We start from the raw sequence: 20,232 nt of genomic DNA, 5'->3' as shown, positions 1-20,232 counted from the left end.
AGCAGGTTTGATATAAATGAGAGAATTACGGTTGGTCTTTCTCTTGGTCTAGCGCAGGAGTTATGGCGAATACGTTGTGTGGATCAGTACTGCATCACCTGATATTTTCATTTGTGATGAAGATGGATTTAAAGGTTTTTGTTGGGTATACAGAGCAGTTTCTATGATGTATAAAAAATGGTGTAGTATTAATGTAGAATCTGTCTTTCGATTAAAGGAATACTTTACAACTAAAAAACAACCTGAGCATCTTTACCTCGTATTGCCACAAGTTAAAAACCAGCATTGTCTGAATTTGAAAGTTTGATGTAGATAGTATTGCCCAAATGCTAAAATCCTTCTCTCAAGGTCATCCAATACTGCAGATATCCAAGAGGTACTGCTCTGTCCTGACTGACTGGGCTGCTGTAGGACTGCAGTGTTCAGAGTGGACACCTACATGGACATTAACACCAGTGTTGGGAGTCACTAATCACACTAGGTACAGTACTGCCAAAAGTAACTCCACTACTTATGTAACTAATTATTCTTCCAAATTAATAACGCTGTTACAGTTACCAAATTTTAAATGGACTAGTTACTCGTTACTCTGGTGTTATGAAATGGAAAACCATTTCCTGTGTGCTCAATGTCACCTGAGCAATGTGCTTAAGGAAGCACCATGAACTACTCAATCACTAGCCCACAGTAAGGGTAGTCAATGTGCAGGTGTGAGAACTTTATCCACATCAAATAATACAAATTATAATCTTTACAAGCACCTAGTAAAACAACACGCTTCTACAAAACTACAAAGCTAAAAAGACCCCAGTGCTAACGTTGCTAACCAAGTACAAGAAGACACTCCAACAGAAAACAAGCAGGTAATGCAAAAGTTAATTTCCCTAGTAACTAGTTACGGTTTATATGCAGTAATTTTCAGCAACTTGCCCAACACTGATTAACACTTATATTGTGCGTTATGAGCATCAGACACATTGATTCCTGGAGATATACAGTATTATGTGTGGCTACATTATATATTTAAGCAATATATATAGGCCTACTAGAGGCAGGGTGTTAATTAGGCACCCTTGAACTGTACATTATTCACAACAAAGTACTGCCTCGAGTACCTTATTGCTTTTATAATACGGGTTGCCAGCGAAAGTATAAATAGTAAACAAAGACAATGACTGCCTTTCAGCACAAAATTGTTTGAACAACGTTTTGTATCGCATTTCAGTAACGTTAGAGAAAATAGTCCCGGTGTCGCTGTTGCTATGCAACAGACATAAACAAAGGGCGCGTCTCTTCCATGGATGTATTAATAGAACGATGGTTACGTATTGTAACCCTAGTTCTATGAGTGGAGCGGAGCCCCACAGGGCTAGCTCCTATTGGCTAGCGAAACCCATTTAGCTACATTGACTGAAGAAAAAAACATACACGCACCTGTGTCCAACCAGGGGCCTCATTTATCATTGAGGTACGCCTTCTTTTACACGGTCTTTTTCGCGATTTCAGGCGTACGCCATTTGCCCCCCCCACATTGCGATTTATCAAGCCGAAAGGGCGGAAATTTAGTCGCCTTTCTCCGCGCTTTTGTACGACACCTCTCAAGTTGTCCTACCGATTTACACGGTGTTCTACGCCCTTTTTGAACACAGGGGGAACTGGCGACGCAGGTGGTCCGTCGGTGAATTACTATGTTTGACGGAGAGAATAAGAGCGACAGTTCATGAACGCACAATCATGTAGGCTAATAGCCCAATTCAGCACCAACATATATCGCAATGCAAGATTAGACGTGTCCTCTAACCGGCTCATTAATGGTCCGATATGGATTTGTTCCCCAAACTGAACCTATGCGCTGTCCCAAACCTTTCCGCGCTATATGTCACACACCTAATGCAGGCACTCCATCAAACGGCAATAATTGACCAATTAGATTGTCATTAATATGTGATCATGTGGACCTGTTTGCTCTTTGGTAAGCATATAAATGACAGTCCTCCTGTGCGTAATGCGAGCCTAAATGAATCCGGCGCTACTCGGCTGGCCGAGATATAGAACTCCAAAGAGGTGACGGCGATGGCGACTGCACCCACATAAGGGCACCATCAATGAATGAATACGTCTATGTGAATCGCTAAAATGTGCACACTAGAAATACCCAAATCATATGTGACGCCGACATGCTCATCACAAGTGTAGTGGCACGGTGGCCTGGCTCCACGCATGACTCATCCTGGCGCACAGCAGGGTAGGGCTAGACTGGAGGCAGGCGCTGCGCGTGACGGCTGGCTTGTTGGTGTGTCCATAGCCAAGATACATATTCTTTGTCTTATTTACTTTTAATCTTTATTAGCATTTTCCATCCATACAACGACAATACAATAAAACATAAAAACCTACAATAACAGCTTATGGGTACATCCATCCATGCAGCTTTTTTTTCTTACTCAAATATGACAATTTTAATATTAGTGGTATCATCACACTTCCTTCTATAATCCATCCATTTTTCCCATCTCCCTTCAAACTTTCCTTCCTGCATCCTCAATGCATGCGTGAACCTCTCCCTAACATACATCTCCTCCACAACACCCAGCCACTGCTCCTTGGTTGGGCGTTCCACCTTATACCAAGCCCTCGTTATTGTCTTTTTACTAGCAACCAATAGTACTTTCACTAGGTATCTGTCCCCTCCTTGTACATAATCCCGTGTTATGTTTGCCAAGATATATATTCAAAGCTGATAAGAAGGTGGAGGCACTGGAGGTCGTGGCGCTGGAGGTGGAGGCTACAACTCGCGGGGGCATGACCGTCAGGTCCAGGACCACTGCAGACTCCCCCTCCTCTGAGTCCCACCCCACGTCAGAGTCTGGAGAAACAATTTCAATCATTTTCTTTGAGTTTGTCTGTGAACTTGATTATGCATTAAACATTTCATTGTGCAGCCATATTCATTTGATATGTTTTTCTGTTGGCAGTCAAATAAATGCTGTGATTTACCGGGTGATTTAGATGAGTCTTAATTTCCCAGAGGGGAAAATGTTTAATGTGTTCTAACATTATGAAGTGGTCATCTGCATTATTGTTCCCTGTTTTTGGTCCTAATTTAATCATAGCCTACCACAGAATGTTTGCTTTCCTCACAGCCACATGTTACAGTATGTCCGTGTATGCCAAATCCTAGATGCACAAAACGTAGCTAAAGTAGGCTACTAAGCTGTAGGAGCAATCAGACAAAGGTAGGCTATTAATACCTTCCGAAGAGGATTGTCTTCCTCGCGTGGACCTCACCAACAAGCACATGCACCTCCGTCTCCGAGAAGTTCCTCTTCTTAGCTCTTCGTTCCATGTTTCATTGTCCCGCCTGGGTGCTCCACGCTACCTTTTTAAGCCGGTTCCTTCCGGGAAACCACGTTTGGCCACTCATGGTTTTGACCATATATGGTTGGATTAGGGCGTGGCGAGGGCGGAACACGGGGCGCGTGCGCGTACGCTCTATTCTCCGCCAGTCTCGGATTTCGGAGCGTACGACATTTTTGATAGATCCGAAAAGCGTGTAAATATTCTCGTCGTACGCTACATTGTGCATTTTCCGCGTTTTCGTCGTACGCCCTCTTTTACACCAGAATTTACACGCTCTTTGATAAATGAGGCCCCAGGTCCGGTGCACCACTGTATAAGCGGGCTACACCCGCACATCTGCTCCTAACCAAAATTTCAGCGAGCAGACTGCGGGGTCAGCAAGTCTGTTCCCTGTGGGGCTCCGCTCCACTCATAGAACTAGGGTTACAATACGTAACCATCGTTCTATTTCGTGGAGCTCCGCCCCACAGGGCTAGCTCCTATTGGCATAAGCGGAGCTACACGACCGCACCATACACTCTTGCTGGCCCCAGTAAGGGAAAAACCAGTCAGGACACAAGCCAGGGCTCCAAGGCGAGACCATACTAACAGTTGATCCGACCCAAGCACTGGCCCCACCCCGCCACACTCAGTCTATCACAGCCGAGGGCAAGGAGAGGTACGTGGGGCGAGAGCTGGACCAAAGCGGTTACTCCGTAACAAGCCCGTCCCAGCCTCACACATAAACAGGAGCGGAACGTCACTAGACAGGCCTGCTCCTACCTTAGCTGAACCGGTGAGACCTGAGTGAGTCACGTCTGCTTCCCTAGCAGGAAAAGACCCCGCGGCTCAAACCGGTTCTCCAGTAGCGGCGAGACCTGCCGTGGTCAATTCTGACTCTTTCACAGAAGACCCGGCGACTCGAGCCGAACACCTACATGAAAAATCCTGTCTAACGCTGGCTCGCACTGGCGGCTGTGTTTGGCACAGATGACGCCACAGAGACAGAGGACATGGATAAAAGGTAATAACAGACAAAAGGAGACGGGGACGACCAAGTCGCCGCCGCACAGATGTCCTCCACTGACACACCATTGAACAGGGCAACTGACGTGGCCACACCCCTTGTGGAGTGTGCCCGAACAGCACCAGGCAGAGGACGACCCGCAGTCACGTAAGACTGGGCGATGCCCTCACAGATCCAATGGGAGGGACGCTGTTTCGACAACGGAGAACCCACCTTCCCTGGGCCGTGGCAAACCAACAACTGGGGGGTGGTGCGGACCGCAGCCGTGCGCTGGACGTAACACGTCAACGCACGCACAGGACACAACAAATGCAGGCGGGCCTCTTCCTCGCTCGCATGAGGTGGAGGATAGAAGGCTCCCAGCTCCAAATCCTGTGCTTTATAGGCGCCCCGGACCACCTTCGGAACGAAAGATGGATCCGTGCGCAACACAGCTTTGCTCCCATCACCCGTGATGAGAAAAACTGTCAACGCCCTCAGATCACTGACCCGCTTGCCCGACGTCAGAGCAAGGAGCAGCGCGGTCTTAATCGATAGCCACTTGAGAGATATCCGCTCCATTGGTTCGAACGGCGCTTTACATAGCGCATCCAGAACCAAGAGCAAATCCCAAGGCGGCGCCGCAGCCTTACGCACAGGGCGAAGACGGCGCGTGCCGGCCAGGAAGCGTTTAACCAGGGGATGCCCGAAAACCGTAGTTTTGGCGAACCCCTCATGGCATGCGGAAATAGCACACGCATACACCTTGATAGTGGATGCTGCCAAACCGCCACCATGATCCATCAGGTGCTGAAGGAATTCCAAAATCGCCTCGACCGAGCATGACTCGGGAGCGAAGTCCCTTTCCTCACACCAACGCGCAAAAGCAGCCCATTTGCCAGAGTAAACCAAGGCAGTGGAAGCCGCGCGCGCGCTCTGAATTGTACAGATCACGGCCGGAGAGAGTCCCCTATCAGACAATCTCCGCCGTTCAAGTGCGCAAATTGAGCCCTCCGCCTGGGACAGAGCGTTCGGCCAATGAGGGATGTGCCACGGTTCTACAGTAGTCATGGCCATCACTTCTGCATACCATCTCGCCCAGTGGCGGTCCGGCGCTATCAGTATTACCGATGCACCCTCTGACCGCACCCTGGCCAACAATGGTAAAATCAGCCCCATCGGCAGGAAAGCATACAGCAGCGCCCCCGGCCAGGGGGCATGCGCGAACGCATCCACGCCCAGCGGAGGCTGGTCCTGCTGTCTCAGAGAGAACCAGAGGGGACACTTTGCGTTCTCTCTCGAAGCAAAGAGATCCACCCCTGCTCTGCCGAACCGGGTCCAGAGCTGAGCCACTATCTGAGGATGTAGGCTCCACTCGTCCGGGTGAGGCCCGCCCCGAGACATCAGGTCCGCCCCGACGTTCAGACGGCCGGCAATGTGCCGCGCTGTCAGTGACCGGAGATTGACATGAGCCCATCGCCACAGCGTTACCGCCAGACGGTGAAGCGCTGGCGAGCGGACTCCCCCTTGTCGGTTGATGTAAGCTACTGTGGTCTGGTTGTCTGACCGCACCAGCACATCGCGCCCCTGTACCAGGTGTACAAAGTGGCGCAATGCCAGTAGCACCGTCTCCAACTCCAGGAGGTTGATGTGGCGCCGTTCTCCGACGGCCCACAAACCACCTACGGCCTGGGACAGACATGTACCACCCCAGCCGCTTAGAGACGCGTCTGTGAAGACAGCGACGTGAGCCAACACCCTGCCTATTGGAACACCGTGCGCTATTACGCGCCGGTCCCTCCAATAGTCGAGGTCTGCTGACAATGACCCCGGCATCCGCACAAGGCGCCGTCTGTGCCTCACAGGGTCCAGACGAAGCCGCGCGAACCATCTCTGCACGCACCTCATGTGAGGAAGGCCCAGTGACACTACCACATGGGCGGCTGCCATGAGACCCAGAAGGGGCATGATCGACAGAACCGCGATCTTTCGAGAAGGACGGCAAACACTGAGACTCTTCTCCAGTGTTTCCCTCCTTGAATCGGATAGCCGTGCTCTCATGGCGCTCGTGTCCAGATTGATACCTAGGTAAACAATCTGACGGGCCGGCCACAGAGCACTCTTCTCCCAGTTGATTGCAAACCCCAGGTCGGTGAGATGCCGCACCACCGTGGCGGTATGCATCAGAGCCAACAAAGGCGACGGAGCCAGTACCAGCAGGTCGTCCAGGTACGCCAGGATCCTGATGCCCTGCCGGCGCAGTGGCCTCAACGCCGCCTCCACACAATTGGAGAAGGTTCTGGGGGCGAGCGCATATCCAAACGGGAGTCTGGTATATTCGTACGCCACACCCAGGTAGGCGAAACGCAAAAACTTCCGATGCCGATGAGCTATCGGTATGTGGAAGTAAGCGTCCTTGAGGTCTATGCTGGTGCAAAAATCGCCGGGAAGGAATGCCTCCAGCATTTGTCGCACCGTAAGCATATGGAACTTCAGATTCGCCACCGTTTTGTTGAAAAGGCGGAGGTCCAAAATTGGCCTCACGCCCCCCGTCTTCTTTGGCACGAGGAAGTAGCGGGAATAAAATCCCTCGTCCCTCTGGTCTGACGGGACCACAGTTACCGCTCCCTTCGCCATCAGTTCTGCAATCTCTGCTGACAGAGCGGCAGCCTGAGCGGGACGCGGTATCACTGTCTCCACTACGCCCGTGAAGGGCGGTGGGGGGCAACAAAACTGAATGAGATACCCTTCCCGTAGAACACGCTGCAACCAGCTGTCCAGGAGACATCTCTCCTGCCAGACTGTGAAGCGGTTGGAAAGAGGTTGTGCTGGAGATCGCGGGAACAGATCGAGGAACCTGCCATAGTTCAATTTGGCCCTGACCGCCACCGGACAGCTGAGAAACTCTGCTGTCCTGGCCCAAGGCGAGCCACCCTCGAAAGGGAGATGAAAAATCCCCATTGGGAGTTCCATGTCCCTGAACAGCGCGAGGATGAATGGCATTCCTGTCAAGAAGCACTTCATTCACAAAAAGAGGAAGTGAGCCGACACCGTCCGCATTGCTAACAAGCCGCCGTTGCTCATCCCATTGAGAGAAAACGGCGGAGTGTTGCAATGCGGGAAGCCCCGCCTTCTCATTTGCATGATCTGTCAAGGTGCCGTCTTTCGCAGACCGACTAGACGGGACATGAGAGGCGGGCAGTGATTTCGCGCCAACATCACACAAAGCGGCCAGGCGAAAACCATGCGACTGGTGCACGTTGTGAGATGAAGTGTGGATATCAGACACCATAGGCCTGCTCCTTTTAGCTAAAGGCCGAGCGTTGGTATCACACACACTGACGGAGCGACGCCTCGGCTGCTCATGAAAATAGCCAGCCGAGGCAGTAAACATGGAAGTATTCTCACTGACCGGTGAGCGTGAAAACTCTCTACCTGTTGAACACACAGGGAGAGGCTCGAACGCTCGGCCCGAATGAACGAACGCCGTCTGGGGGTCTAGCGCATCTTTTTCGCCGCTAAACCCCGCCAGCGGTCGGTCCCGAGAAAACTCCGAACAGGGCAGTACAGCCATAGCACTTGGCCTGGGCGCACACATCCCCTCTGTTAAAAACCCAAACGGTCTGTTTAGAACAGGGGCGGCGAGACCTGCCGTGGTCAAATCTGACTTTCTCACAGACGACCCGGCGGCTCTAGCCGAATATATTACATTCGCTGAACCGGCGAGAGCTGCGCGCGTCACGTCTGCTCTCTTTGCAGGAAAAGACTCCGCGGCTCGAGTCGGTTTTCCAGCTGCGGCGAGACCTGCCATGGTCAATTCCGACTTTTTCACGGAAGACCCGGTGGCTCTAGCCGAATACATCACATCAGCTGAGCCGGCGAGCCCCGCGTGAGTCACGTCTGCTTTAGCAGGAAAAGACTCCGCGGCTCGAGCCGGTCTTCCAGCTGCGGCGAGACCTGCCGTGGTCAATTCTGACTCTTTCACATAAGACCCAGCGGCTCTAGCCGAGAACATTACAGTAGTTGAAAAGGGAGGAGATGCGGACTGCACATTACAACCAGCTTGATAACGTTGCATCGTGTTTGCTTTATTGAACAGGGAAACTTGCTCACCGCCGCTCTTAACAGAGCGTGGTGTGGGCACAACACAGTCACGCATCTCCACGCACCGTCAATAGGTGCGCCTCTTCCTACCCCAAGCCGGAGGCGGAGCGGTGGGCGCGCTTGAAGACGCCGGACCGGTCCCGGCACCCTGGGCGGGGTTGGCAGGGGGAGGTCGCGGGGGAGGAGCCGCGTGCGCAGTCCAGGAGCCCGGGCGAGCCGGTCCATGGGCCGTAGCGGGGCGGGACCCCGTGGCAGGTTGTTTAGCCTTGTGTGTTCGCCGGCGCTTGCTCCCAGTCGCGGCAGCATCAGCCGGAGCACGCGGACGTGCCGGCACACTGCGCTCCCCCGGAGCAGCGAGGTGGCGAGCGAGGAGGAGCCGGTCCTGCTCCTGGCTGCGACACTGCTCCAGGATGTTAGACACAGCCGCCCCAAACAACCCCTCCCTACTGACCGGTGAGTTGAGGAGGACACCCTTGTTTTCCTCGCGCAGACGAGTCAGGGAGAGCCATAGGTGGCGCTGCTGCACCACCGACGTGGCCATCACTCCACCCAGACAGGAGGCGGAGATTCTCACAAGCTGAGCAACGGCTCCGGCGGCTTCGGCCATCTCCGCTCTCCTGTCTTCATCCATAGAGGGGGGGGTTTGCTCCGTAGCTAGCTGGCCGATGTAAATGGCCAGCATAGCAATGGAGGAGGAGGCAGCCACGGCCTGCGCGGCCAGAGAAAAACCTTTGTCGGCCAAGGACAGGGTTGTCTTATCCTTGACGTCCGGCATGAGAGGCTTCCTGGCCGAGCCCCAGGCGGAGGAACCAGGCACCAGGACCGCTGCAATGTCGGGTTCCAGAGGAGGAGAGCCGATAGCTGCTACAGTACGTCAGTCCAGCCGGTTACCCTCGTAGCTCTGCTGAACTGGCGAAGCGGACCTCTGATGGCCAACGGCCGCTCCCATTCAGCCTCGACGAACGCCTCCAGGTCAGGCATAGCCGGCAGGAGACGAGGAGTAGGCTGAGAGGGACGCCCGTAGCAGACGGAGCTCCACAGTGGGAGCCCCGTAGTCGCAGCAACCTCCGGGACGGAGATACCGAGGTGATGCGCGGCTCTCTCCAGCAGCCGGGGCAGGTCGCGATCGAATGAACCCCGCCCCGGGAAGGAGGCGCCACTAGCCGTAGTGGCTTCCGACGCAGAGAGACCCTCGTCTGCCTCGGAGAGCTCTTCCTCATCATCCGTAGGCGCGAGGGAGGTAATCGGGGCCGCCGGTTGTTGCGGGGGCGCGCCGATGTCCTCGCCGACCAGCTGGACCAGACCTTCAGTCTCCAGCGGCGGCGGAGCGAAGAAATGCGCCCGGAGCATCCTCTCCATGGGGTCCAGGTGGGCGCAGATCTCGCAGGCGGGGGACGGAGCCAGACCCGCTCTGGCGTGCTGTGGCCCCAGACAGCGGAAGCAGAGGTGGTGTCCCACGTCGCTGTAGCGGGAGCCGCAGACACAGAAACGATCCGGCGGATCAATCGGCGCCGGCAGGGGGTCATCTAAGGACGCCGCCAGCTCCGCTTGGGTCCGCTGAGTAGACATCTTCTTATCTTCTTTCAGTAGCAATGCGAGCTGAAAATTTCGAAGGAGCAGATGTGCGGGCGTAGCCCGCTTATACAGTGGTGCACCGGACCTGGTTGGACACAGGTGCGTGTATGTTTTTTTCTTCAGTCAATGTAGCTAGCTGGGTTTCGCTAGCCAATAGGAGCTAGCCCTGTGGGGCGGAGCTCCACGAAATAGAACTGGATACAGCCACTCCATTCACTGACCGCTATCAACAATGAAGCCCTATTGAACCGCGCCATCTTGGCAAATTTGTAGTCATTTGACCATTTCCGGTGACTTTTGTACTTGCGCAGTTGTGCTCTTCTGGCCTTCCGGTGACTTTTGTACTTGCGCAGTTGTGCTTTTCTGTCCTACGCGCGTCCACGTCCACGGTCAACGTTGGCGTTGACCGCTTCTAGATATCGAATGGCCGACTGGTGTAAGATGGATAGCCTAACGTTAGAGAGATAAATGTAGTCTATGGTTATGTTAATAAAGCTAACAATGATGTTGTAACATGCATGCAGCACTGCCATTCTGAACGATTGATTCATTATTACCATGGATCGGTATTGGGATTGATCAAGGGCGAATGTGAAATAGCAGCCACGAACACAGCGGGTTATCCGAGATGCGGTAGCAGCGGCCAAAGCTCCTGCTGGCGGGGAGGGAAGCTTTTCAAATCGCCTGTCACTGGCTCCCTGGAGGAATTTAGCCTGGCTGCAATAACGTTATCGTGAACGGAATGAATACCATCTACTAGCAAACAAAACATGTTCAGTTATATATAACCTGTTAAAACTAAGATGCCTGGATGAAAAAATAATTTCTCCAATGGATATATTTTACAAAAACAGGTTAATATGCAAGCCGGTTTTCATTGCTAAATCAAAGCGGGGAGAGCCGGGAACGTGCGTGGACGCGCGTCGGACAGAAAAGCACAACTGCGCAAGTACAAAAGTCACCGGAAATAGCAGAATGACTACAAATCTAGCCAAGATGGAACGGTTCAATAGGCCTTCACTTTAGATTTAGAATCCTGGGGGCTTGGTCTCTTCTGTGTTCACACCGGGCGCAAATTTTTCCGGCGGCGTGGCGAGTTTACATAGAAAGTCAATACAATTCGCGCGAACTGGGCGGCGGGCGGCACGAGCGGCGCGTATCACCGAACTCGGCGGCGCGGCATTCGCAAAAATTACATTTTTTGAACTTTCTACTGCGGATTTGCGCGGCGACCCATTGATCCCGCGGCGAGATTGGGCGAACTGGGCGGCGCAGGAACCCGCAGCAAAAATTCCCGCCCGGTGTGAACACAGCTGAGATTAGGCTCTAGCGAGATTCTACAGGACTTCATGCTATATACAGTAGGGGAGAGCCGGGACGAAAGTAACGGAGGACGAAAGTAACACGCGCATTTTCTCTAAAACTACGGCAACCTCGAAGACGTGGTTACGTTTGTACATGCATATACCAGTGCCTTAGCTTCATACAAAATTTCGGCACCAACCGAGTTTGTTTGGTGGAGTTATAGCAGGATAACGTTTTTAAGCGCCATAAGTAAAAGAGTGGTCCCCTAAGTATTTTTCGATTGTAGAATTGTGTTTACTTGTTTAAGTTTGTAAACATATGTAGTTTTCTTAAGACATCTAGTGACTAAATGATAGCATAGGTTTTAAGTTTCATGCGATGAAGTCTTGGAGACTAGCCAGGGATAAGTGACGGGAGAGCGGAGAGGGGCGAAAGTAACAGTAGCCTGTGGGGCGAAAGTAACAATAGCTATTTCGCTCCGTGATATTTGACAGTGACTTACAATGCATTTATTTTGTTACATTTACAGAATATGCCGAGAATTAGGGTGAGGTAGACCAGGAGAGGGTTATTCTTCCAAGAAACCTGCAGACAGGCAGCATAGGAGGTCATAGCTGGGCAGCTGTCTGTGCGCTGTATGGATTTCGAATTTATAGCATTTATTTAATCTATACAAACATTATATTGTGTATAATAATATATGTGTTATGTGTAATAGTATATGTATTGATAGTAAAGAGACTTACAATCCTGAAATACAGAGATACGAGGACCCTTCGTTTGCTGTTACTTCCGCCCCACTGTTGTGTTACTTTCGTCCCGCTCCATAGGGACGAAAGTAACATTCCACTCGGTACGTTCCCAGCCTATTTATGTTAAACTCATATATCCTAGAACGGAAATTACAGTCAATAATAGTGAAGGACGTGTGCAAGTTGTGTGTCATAAAACATGGAATCTCTACCTCTATTAATTTCGAAGTAAATTGGATCAAACGAAAAAGTGTTACTTTCGTCCCGGCTCTCCCCTACCCCCCGTGACTCACTCTCAACCGATCAGAATGCTTGATTTAATCTACCCGTATTATAAACATGTATCATTTTCACAATGCAATCGAGCACCTACATTTTCTTTATGAAGCATTTTGTGTCCTAACCCTAACCCTAATCCTAACCCAATTACATAAAAACTAGATAATCCTCTAAAAAAAACATTTAACTCACCTACAGACAACCACAGAAATATGCTTCTAGACTGAATTATTCCTCTAACAATGGTAGAGTTCACACAGCGAAGGAAGCGACCGCTACATCATCATTTGACAGGCAGTTTGGAGAGGTTGGGGTGGTAACTGGATCAGTCAGGTGACCCTGATCACCCAAACACATCGTCCCCTCGGGGCGCCTGCGCTGGCCGGGCATCCTGCTCCCACGTCTCTGCGCTCCGCTCTCCCCTTGTTTAGTCGTAAACTAATGTAATATCTTTAGCATGCCCAGGGGCCAGAGGCTGCTGCTCTTCAAGGCTGCTTGTTGTTAACATATTAGCACAGGGAGGCCATCACACAGGGTCTGTGAGAACTGGATGGGGTCAGTGTAGGCAGCATAAATACTCAGGACAGACCACTTGTTTGGACAAAGCTTCCTCTCCAAAACTCATAGAATACATTGGAGCGTTACATAATTCTTTGGCACATGAGAGCAATTACAAAATGTGTTTCCAACTGGGGAACCCGGTCTGGCCAACCCACTCCCCTCGGGTTCCCTTTTCAACCCTCACTGCACTCGAAACTGCAGTGTATCAAATCCTTCACAACTCTGAAATTAGTTCAATTCTGAACTCACCCCTTGCCAACAAAGTAAGTTGTGATCAGGTTTAAAATGAAACCCATGTATAACCAGCTCCATCTGGTGTGTGTGTGTGACTGCTCTTTATGAAGACATTGCATTACTGTAAGTAAACCCTGTGTACTACGTGGTCTACGTGGTCTACGTGGTACTAAGTGCTCAACAGAGACTACTTATTTCCTGCTTCTTTGTGTTTGTTTTGTTTTAGTCTTCACAAATATCAGTGATTGTAGATTCACTTGAAGGCCTTTGGATGGGGAGGAGACAGGGAGTGGGGGTGTGTGACCTGCTGTGGGCCCCTGCTGTGGGCCCCTGCTCCCTCCATCTATCACTCCCAGCTCCCAGAAGCCCCGGGGATCGGGGCAGCATCTGCCCCAGCGGGCTGGGAGATATACAGCAGCGTGTGTCCAGGCAGACAGCTTCCTCCTCTGACAGATGGACCCGCCTCAGGGGCCTCGGAGAGACATCCCCATGGGGACCCAGACAGCGGAGAAAAAACCTTCAGCACTTTATTGGACCAGAAAATGTTGAGCTTTTCTGACAGATAGAGGCAAAACAACATAAATGTGTGTTTCAGATATTAGCCCATGTGTCCACACAGTAAAGCATGTTAGTTATGCTCAAATCTGGGATCAAATTGCGTTTTGTTTCATGACACAGGGGTATAGTATTGTAGATGCTTGAAATGACCATTGGCAAACTTGAACCCTCAACCCTTAGTTACTGTTGCTACAGTATGTCTGACAAACAATCAACAGAGAGATCTCTTAGTTACCAATATGCCCTCAGCCAGCTACTGCAAATGCAATATAATTGTATAATTATATTGGGGGGGGGGGTTTTAACAAAAAATGACCTACAGTGATATAATCAAGAAGTCGATAGCGGGACTTTCAATGCACTTAAGAAAACTACACTGTATTCATGACGTACACATTGCAGAGCCGATAATGACTCATGTTACTGTGCTCTGGTTCAGGATGCGAAGATGCAGAAGGCATTAATATCACCCATCAGTACTGTTCTGGCAAATGAAATAGTCTTGTAGCAGTCGTATACATTTATATATTTTTATTTATTTCAAAGGTGAAGGTGTCCTTGTACAGTACAGTAGGTACATGCCAGTGAAGGAAAGTACTGAATTCAAAAAATAATTATTTTTAAATATAATTTATTTGCTAGTTTAGAGCGAAGCAAGCAAGGGAAATCCATTAAATTAAAATATAATACTTTGACAGGTACACTGACAAGTACACTCACAAAACATTACATACACATACTGCACACACTGCCTTTAAATATTTTACATTTTTAAGTCAAAGCTTATAAAGCGCATACATGCAATAACACTTTAGAATTCATTATTTAGCAGTATTTTGTTCTAAAACCAGCTATTATTGCAAGTATTCCTATGATGACACATACCAAGCAAAGATCAACAACCAACAACAGAAGCTACAGTACAGTATAATGAGCTCAGCCCAGTCCTCCACCAGAGTTGTGAGATGAGCAGGTGGATGGATGCACCATTTAAAGGGACGGTGTTCCCCAGGCCAGAATCCCACATTTCATCTCAGCTGTTTCACAAGCCAGCGATCAGCTGTTTAGCGCTTGAGCCTCTTGTACAAGATGACTGCCACACAGAGGACGATGATGCAGGCAAAGGCAAGGATGCCCACTGCCACCCCAAGCCCCACGGAGGAGTCAGCATTGCTGCTACCATTCAGCGCCTCTTGCTTAGATGACTGGCTCTCAGTGTTGGTGATAATCTCAGGAGAAGTGAGGGTACGGACTGGGATATCTGGGTCTTCATTGTCCTTAACACTCCTTCTCCTCCTTCCGACTGGGGGACTGCCGCATACCTTGAACGTATCGCAGGAGCTGACATCACAGAGCCGGGTGATGCAGTGGAGGTAGTAGGTGGACACGGTCTCGTTCTGCTGCTCAATAAAGCGGAAGGCCGGGAAGGAGAAACGGGCATTGTGGCTATCTCCGTTCTCAATCATTGTGGTCATCAGTTCAATGTTGCAGGGAACAAACAAGTTGAAGAAAGAGGAGTTGGCGGGATGAGAAGAGATGGATGCATAGCATCTGTCCAGCAGCACATTGTACTGGGAGGTCAGGTTGGTGGCACTGACTTGGGCATAGACCACGGTCCTCAGCTCAATACCAAGAGATGGCATGATCAGAGGTTTAGTGTAATTCACATCATAGTAGAGCTCCAGTCTCAAAGTGCTGATGAAACTACCATTGGTGTCCTTCACTGCAATGGAGGAGGCTGACACATCAATCTGAGTGTTGTTGATCAGGTACTCAAGGGGATATGCACAGGAGTAATAGTACTTCAGTTCTGCGTTGTATGTGACTGTGCCAGAGGTAGGGTCGAAGGATCGAATTATACCACTGATGTTGACAGTCTGGATGTTGGAGAAGTCTGAGAATATTCCTGTTCCTGCAGTGCTGGTTGTCAGGAAGACGCTGCTACAACTGTCGTCCATGGTGAGGGGGAAGGTGAACCTCACCACAGGTGGAACCACACTGGTGTCCAGGATTCCCTGGCAGGATGGGTCACTGAACTTGTTGTTGAGGACGAGCAGGGACTCATTGTAACCAGTGTAGGCAGCAGGGCAGAAGAGGATAGACAGGCGAATAGACGAGGTACCACATTCCACTGAGATGTCAGAGTACTCTGGTCGTCTGTAGGTTGGGTCGTTGAGGCAGAACCACGATGAAGATTTGGCGACCATGATGGCCATGAGGAATAAGCTTAGAATATGCATCTTGGTGTTCTTGAGTCGATAACTTGGCTGTAACAATACAATGTTTCCCTTGCTGGCTTGTCCGCTGCTCGTTCGATCGAAGTTCGATGATACTTCTGGGTTGTTGGAGGTGCTTTTATAGTAAGGGCTCTCTTCTAGGATTGGACAGAAAGAAGGTCAGTATGTGTACAATTCCATTGTTTTAAGGATGCCCAACCTTGCCCTCAGGCAACATATTATACCTGACGCATTGTGCGTCTTTAGAAATGGAGCAGAGACAATGGCCTCACTCCTTTGTGGCTTTGCTTTACACACTCGACAATGCCTTGTTGACCTTTATCATGACCCACATGTGATCCTAATAAATCAGCTAAAGATGAATAGGATTATTAAATCATTGTGCTTATTTATTTATTTATTTATTCTAACTTTTTGACATTAAATTGAATACGATAAGGCATACATTTAATCTATTTTTGTGAGCTGAACAAAATGAGGGTAGATGCCTTGTAGACAGACTCACATTTTTGACTGGGAGAACAAAACCATTTTTTAGCCCATCTATTAAAAACACAGAATTGCTGTTTATGATGATGACTGAACTGACTATGGTAATGAATGACTATGATGATGACTGACCATGATGATGACTGACCGTGATGATGACTGACCGTGATGATGACTGACCATGATGATGACTGACCATGATGATGACTGACCATGATGATAGCTGATTGTGATGATGACTGAACTGACTATGGTAATGAATGACTATGATGATGACTGACCATGATGATGACTGACCATGATGATAGCTGATTGTGATGATGACTGAACTGACTATGGTAATGTCTAGTAAAGGGAAAATGCATGTTTAGCCCTGTTTTAAGGTTACTTGTGATCATATACAATGGTTCAGATCAAAAAGTTGACAAAACTAGCACTTTGAAATTTATTGTCACATGCCACAACATACCAGTGCAATGAGCAGTGAATTATTATTTTTTACTCTAGCTACTAAAATGTGCACAATAAGCAAGGTTAATAAAAGGAAGTACAAAAAATATAATATATAAAACTATATAATATGGGATGTGCTGAGAGCAGATGAAATTGTGTGGTTGAGTTAAATAGATAAGTATGTATGGAGCTAGAGAGAGTGTATGTATATAAGCTGAAAATAATCTATTATAGATACAGTATGTATATTCACATGCTTATGCACATAATGTAGAGAATAGCAGTGGAGAGCAGACCGAGCCGTGGGGGCTCCCGTGTTCAGGGGGAGGGGAGATGATGTGTGGCTGCCTCCTCTCATCATGGAGGTCTGCCTGTCAGGAGACCCAGGATCCACCTGCATGAGGGGGGGTCATGTTCAGCTCTCAGAGTTTGGTCATGAGTATAGGGGGAGGGGCTATGGTGTTGGGTATGGTGCTGAACTGTCATCTTTTGTTTGTAATTTTTTATATTATTTTAGTTTAGTATGATAGTAGCTCTCACCCCATTTGTGTGGGGTTTTGCCTGATCATAAAGGTGGCCAAATCCTACTACTGTACTACTGTACAACAATATCCCCTCTGATGACGGTCACTGCTACATGTGTAAATGGGCAGGCTATAATTCACACATATTGTTTTTGTGTATTATTGTGACGCATAAGTTCAACAAAACGCAGAGGTACAGCATCCACGTCAGAGGTAAAAAAAATAAAACAAGAGGTAAAAAAAACTAAGACAACTGATTATCAAGAATGCCTTGTTAGTTGACCTAATGACCTGAATTTGAAATGAAATACTGCCTCTCATATTACTGGGTTTCAACAGATGCCAGTTCACAAAACGTATGAAATTGCAACATGTATTGTTTGGTTGTGTGTCTCGGAGAACGTATGAGGGAACAGGGAACGGCCTGGGAGATATACAGCAGCGTGTGTCCAGGCAGACAGCTTCCTCCTCTGACAGATGGACCCGCCTCAGGGGCCTCGGAGAGACACCCCCATGGGGACCCAGACAGCGGAGAAAAAACCTTCAGCACTTTATTGGACCAGAAAATGTTGAGCTTTTCTGACAGATAGAGGCAAAACAACATAAATGTGTGTTTCAGATATTAGCCCATGTATCCACACAGTAAAGCATGTTAGTTATGCTCAAATCTGGGATCAAATTGCATTTTGTTTCATGACACAGGGGTATTGTATTGTAGATGCTTAAAATGACCATTGGCAAACTTGAACCCTCCACCCTTAGTTACTGTTGCTACAGTATGTCTGACAAACAATCAACAGAGAGATCTCTTAGTTACCAATATGCCCTCAGCCAGCTACTGCAAGATGCAATATAATTGTATAATTATATTGGGGGGGTTTTTTAACAAAAAATTACCTACACTGATATAATCAAGAAGTCGATAGCGGGACTTTCAATGCACTTAAGAAAACTACACTGTATTCATGACGTACACATTGCAGAGCCGATAATGACTCATGTTACTGTGCTCTGGTTCAGGATGCGAAGATGCAGAAGGCATTAATATCACCCATCAGTACTGTTCTGGCAAATTACAGTCATTTTTTTCAAATGAAATAGTCTTGTAGCAGTCGTATACATTTATATATTTTTATTTATTTCAAAGGTGAAGGTGTCCTTGTACAGTACAGTAGGTACATGCCAGTGAAGGAAAGTACTGAATTCAAAAAATAATTATTTTTAAATATAATTTATTTGCTAGTTTAGAGCGAAGCAAGCAAGGGAAACCATTAAATTAAAATATAATACTTTGACAGGTACACTGACAAGTACACTCACAAAACATTACATACACATACTGCACACACTGCCTTTAAATATTTTACATTTTTAAGTCAAAGCTTATAAAGCGCATACATGCAATAACACTTTAGAATTCATTATTTAGCAGTATTTTGTTCTAAAACCAGCTATTATTGCAAGTATTCCTATGATGACACATACCAAGCAAAGATCAACAACCAACAACAGAAGCTACAGTACAGTATAATGAGCTCAGCCCAGTCCTCCACCAGAGTTGTGAGATGAGCAGGTGGATGGATGCACCATTTAAAGGGACGGTGTTCCCCAGGCCAGAATCCCACATTTCATCTCAGCTGTTTCACAAGCCAGCGATCAGCTGTTTAGCGCTTGAGCCTCTTGTACAAGATGACTGCCACACAGAGGACGATGATGCAGGCAAAGGCAAGGATGCCCACTGCCACCCCAAGCCCCACGGAGGAGTCAGCATTGCTGCTACCATTCAGCGCCTCTTGCTTAGATGACTGGCTCTCAGTGTTGGTGATAATCTCAGGAGAAGTGAGGGTACGGACTGGGATATCTGGGTCTTCATTGTCCTTAACACTCCTTCTCCTCCTTCCGTGTGGGGCACTGCCGCATACCTTGAACGTATCGCAGGAGCTGACATCACAGAGCCGGGTGATGCAGTGGAGGTAGTAGGTGGACACGGTCTCGTTCTGCTGCTCAATAAAGCGGAAGGCCGGGAAGGAGAAACGGGCATTGTGGCTATCTCCGTTCTCAATCATTGTGGTCATCAGTTCAATGTTGCAGGGAACAAACAAGTTGAAGAAAGAGGAGTTGGCGGGATGAGAAGAGATGGATGCATAGCATCTGTCCAGCAGCACATTGTACTGGGAGGTCAGGTTGGTGGCACTGACTTGGGCATAGACCAAGGTCCTCAGCTCAATACCAAGAGATGGCATGATCAGAGGTTTAGTGTAATTCACATCATAGAAGAGCTCCAGTCTCAAAGTGCTGATGAAACTACCATTGGTGTCCTTCACTGCAATGGAGGAGGCTGACACATCAATCTGAGTATTGTTGATCAGGTACTCAAGGGGATATGCACAGGAGTAATAGTACTTCAGTTCTGCGTTGTATGTGACTGTGCCAGAGGTAGGGTCGAAGGATCGAATTATACCACTGATGTTGACAGTCTGGATGTTGGAGAAGTCTGAGAATATTCCTGTTCCTGCAGTGCTGGTTGTCAGGAAGACGCTGCTACAACTGTCGTCCATGGTGAGGGGGAAGGTGAACCTCACCACAGGTGGAACCACACTGGTGTCCAGGATTCCCTGGCAGGATGGGTCACTGAACTTGTTGTTGAGGACGAGCAGGGACTCATTGTAACCAGTGTAGGCAGCAGGGCAGAAGAGGATAGCCAGGCGAATAGACGAGGTACCACATTCCACTGAGATGTCAGAGTACTCTGGTCGTCTGTAGGTTGGGTCGTTGCGGCAGTGCCACGATGAAGATTTGGCGACCATGATGGCCAT

At 48.9% G+C, this 20,232-nt stretch overlaps 2 protein-coding genes across 2 annotated transcripts; both read right to left on the bottom strand.

Moving 5' to 3' along the window:
* Nucleotides 1-14,777: 14,777 nt before the first annotated feature.
* On the bottom strand, nt 14,778-15,929 carry LOC311329574 (zona pellucida-like domain-containing protein 1; the record flags this gene model as incomplete). Its single annotated transcript, XM_084461449.1, has 1 exon — nt 14,778-15,929. The coding sequence occupies one exon, from the start codon at nt 15,927-15,929 to the stop codon at nt 14,778-14,780; it is 1,152 nt and encodes a 383-aa protein (XP_084317575.1).
* Nucleotides 15,930-19,080: 3,151 nt separating this feature from the next.
* Nucleotides 19,081-20,232, bottom strand: LOC311329573 (zona pellucida-like domain-containing protein 1; the record flags this gene model as incomplete). Its single annotated transcript, XM_084461448.1, has 1 exon — nt 19,081-20,232. One exon carries the CDS (start codon nt 20,230-20,232, stop codon nt 19,081-19,083), a length of 1,152 nt encoding a protein of 383 aa, XP_084317574.1.

The sequence above is a fragment of the Borostomias antarcticus genome (genome assembly GCF_949987555.1).
Source record: "Borostomias antarcticus genome assembly, chromosome: 2".
In the NCBI taxonomy this organism is placed as follows: Eukaryota; Metazoa; Chordata; class Actinopteri; order Stomiiformes; family Stomiidae; genus Borostomias; species Borostomias antarcticus.
The sequence above is the reverse complement of the archived record's forward strand: the minus strand, read 5'-3'. Positions and strand labels throughout refer to the sequence as shown.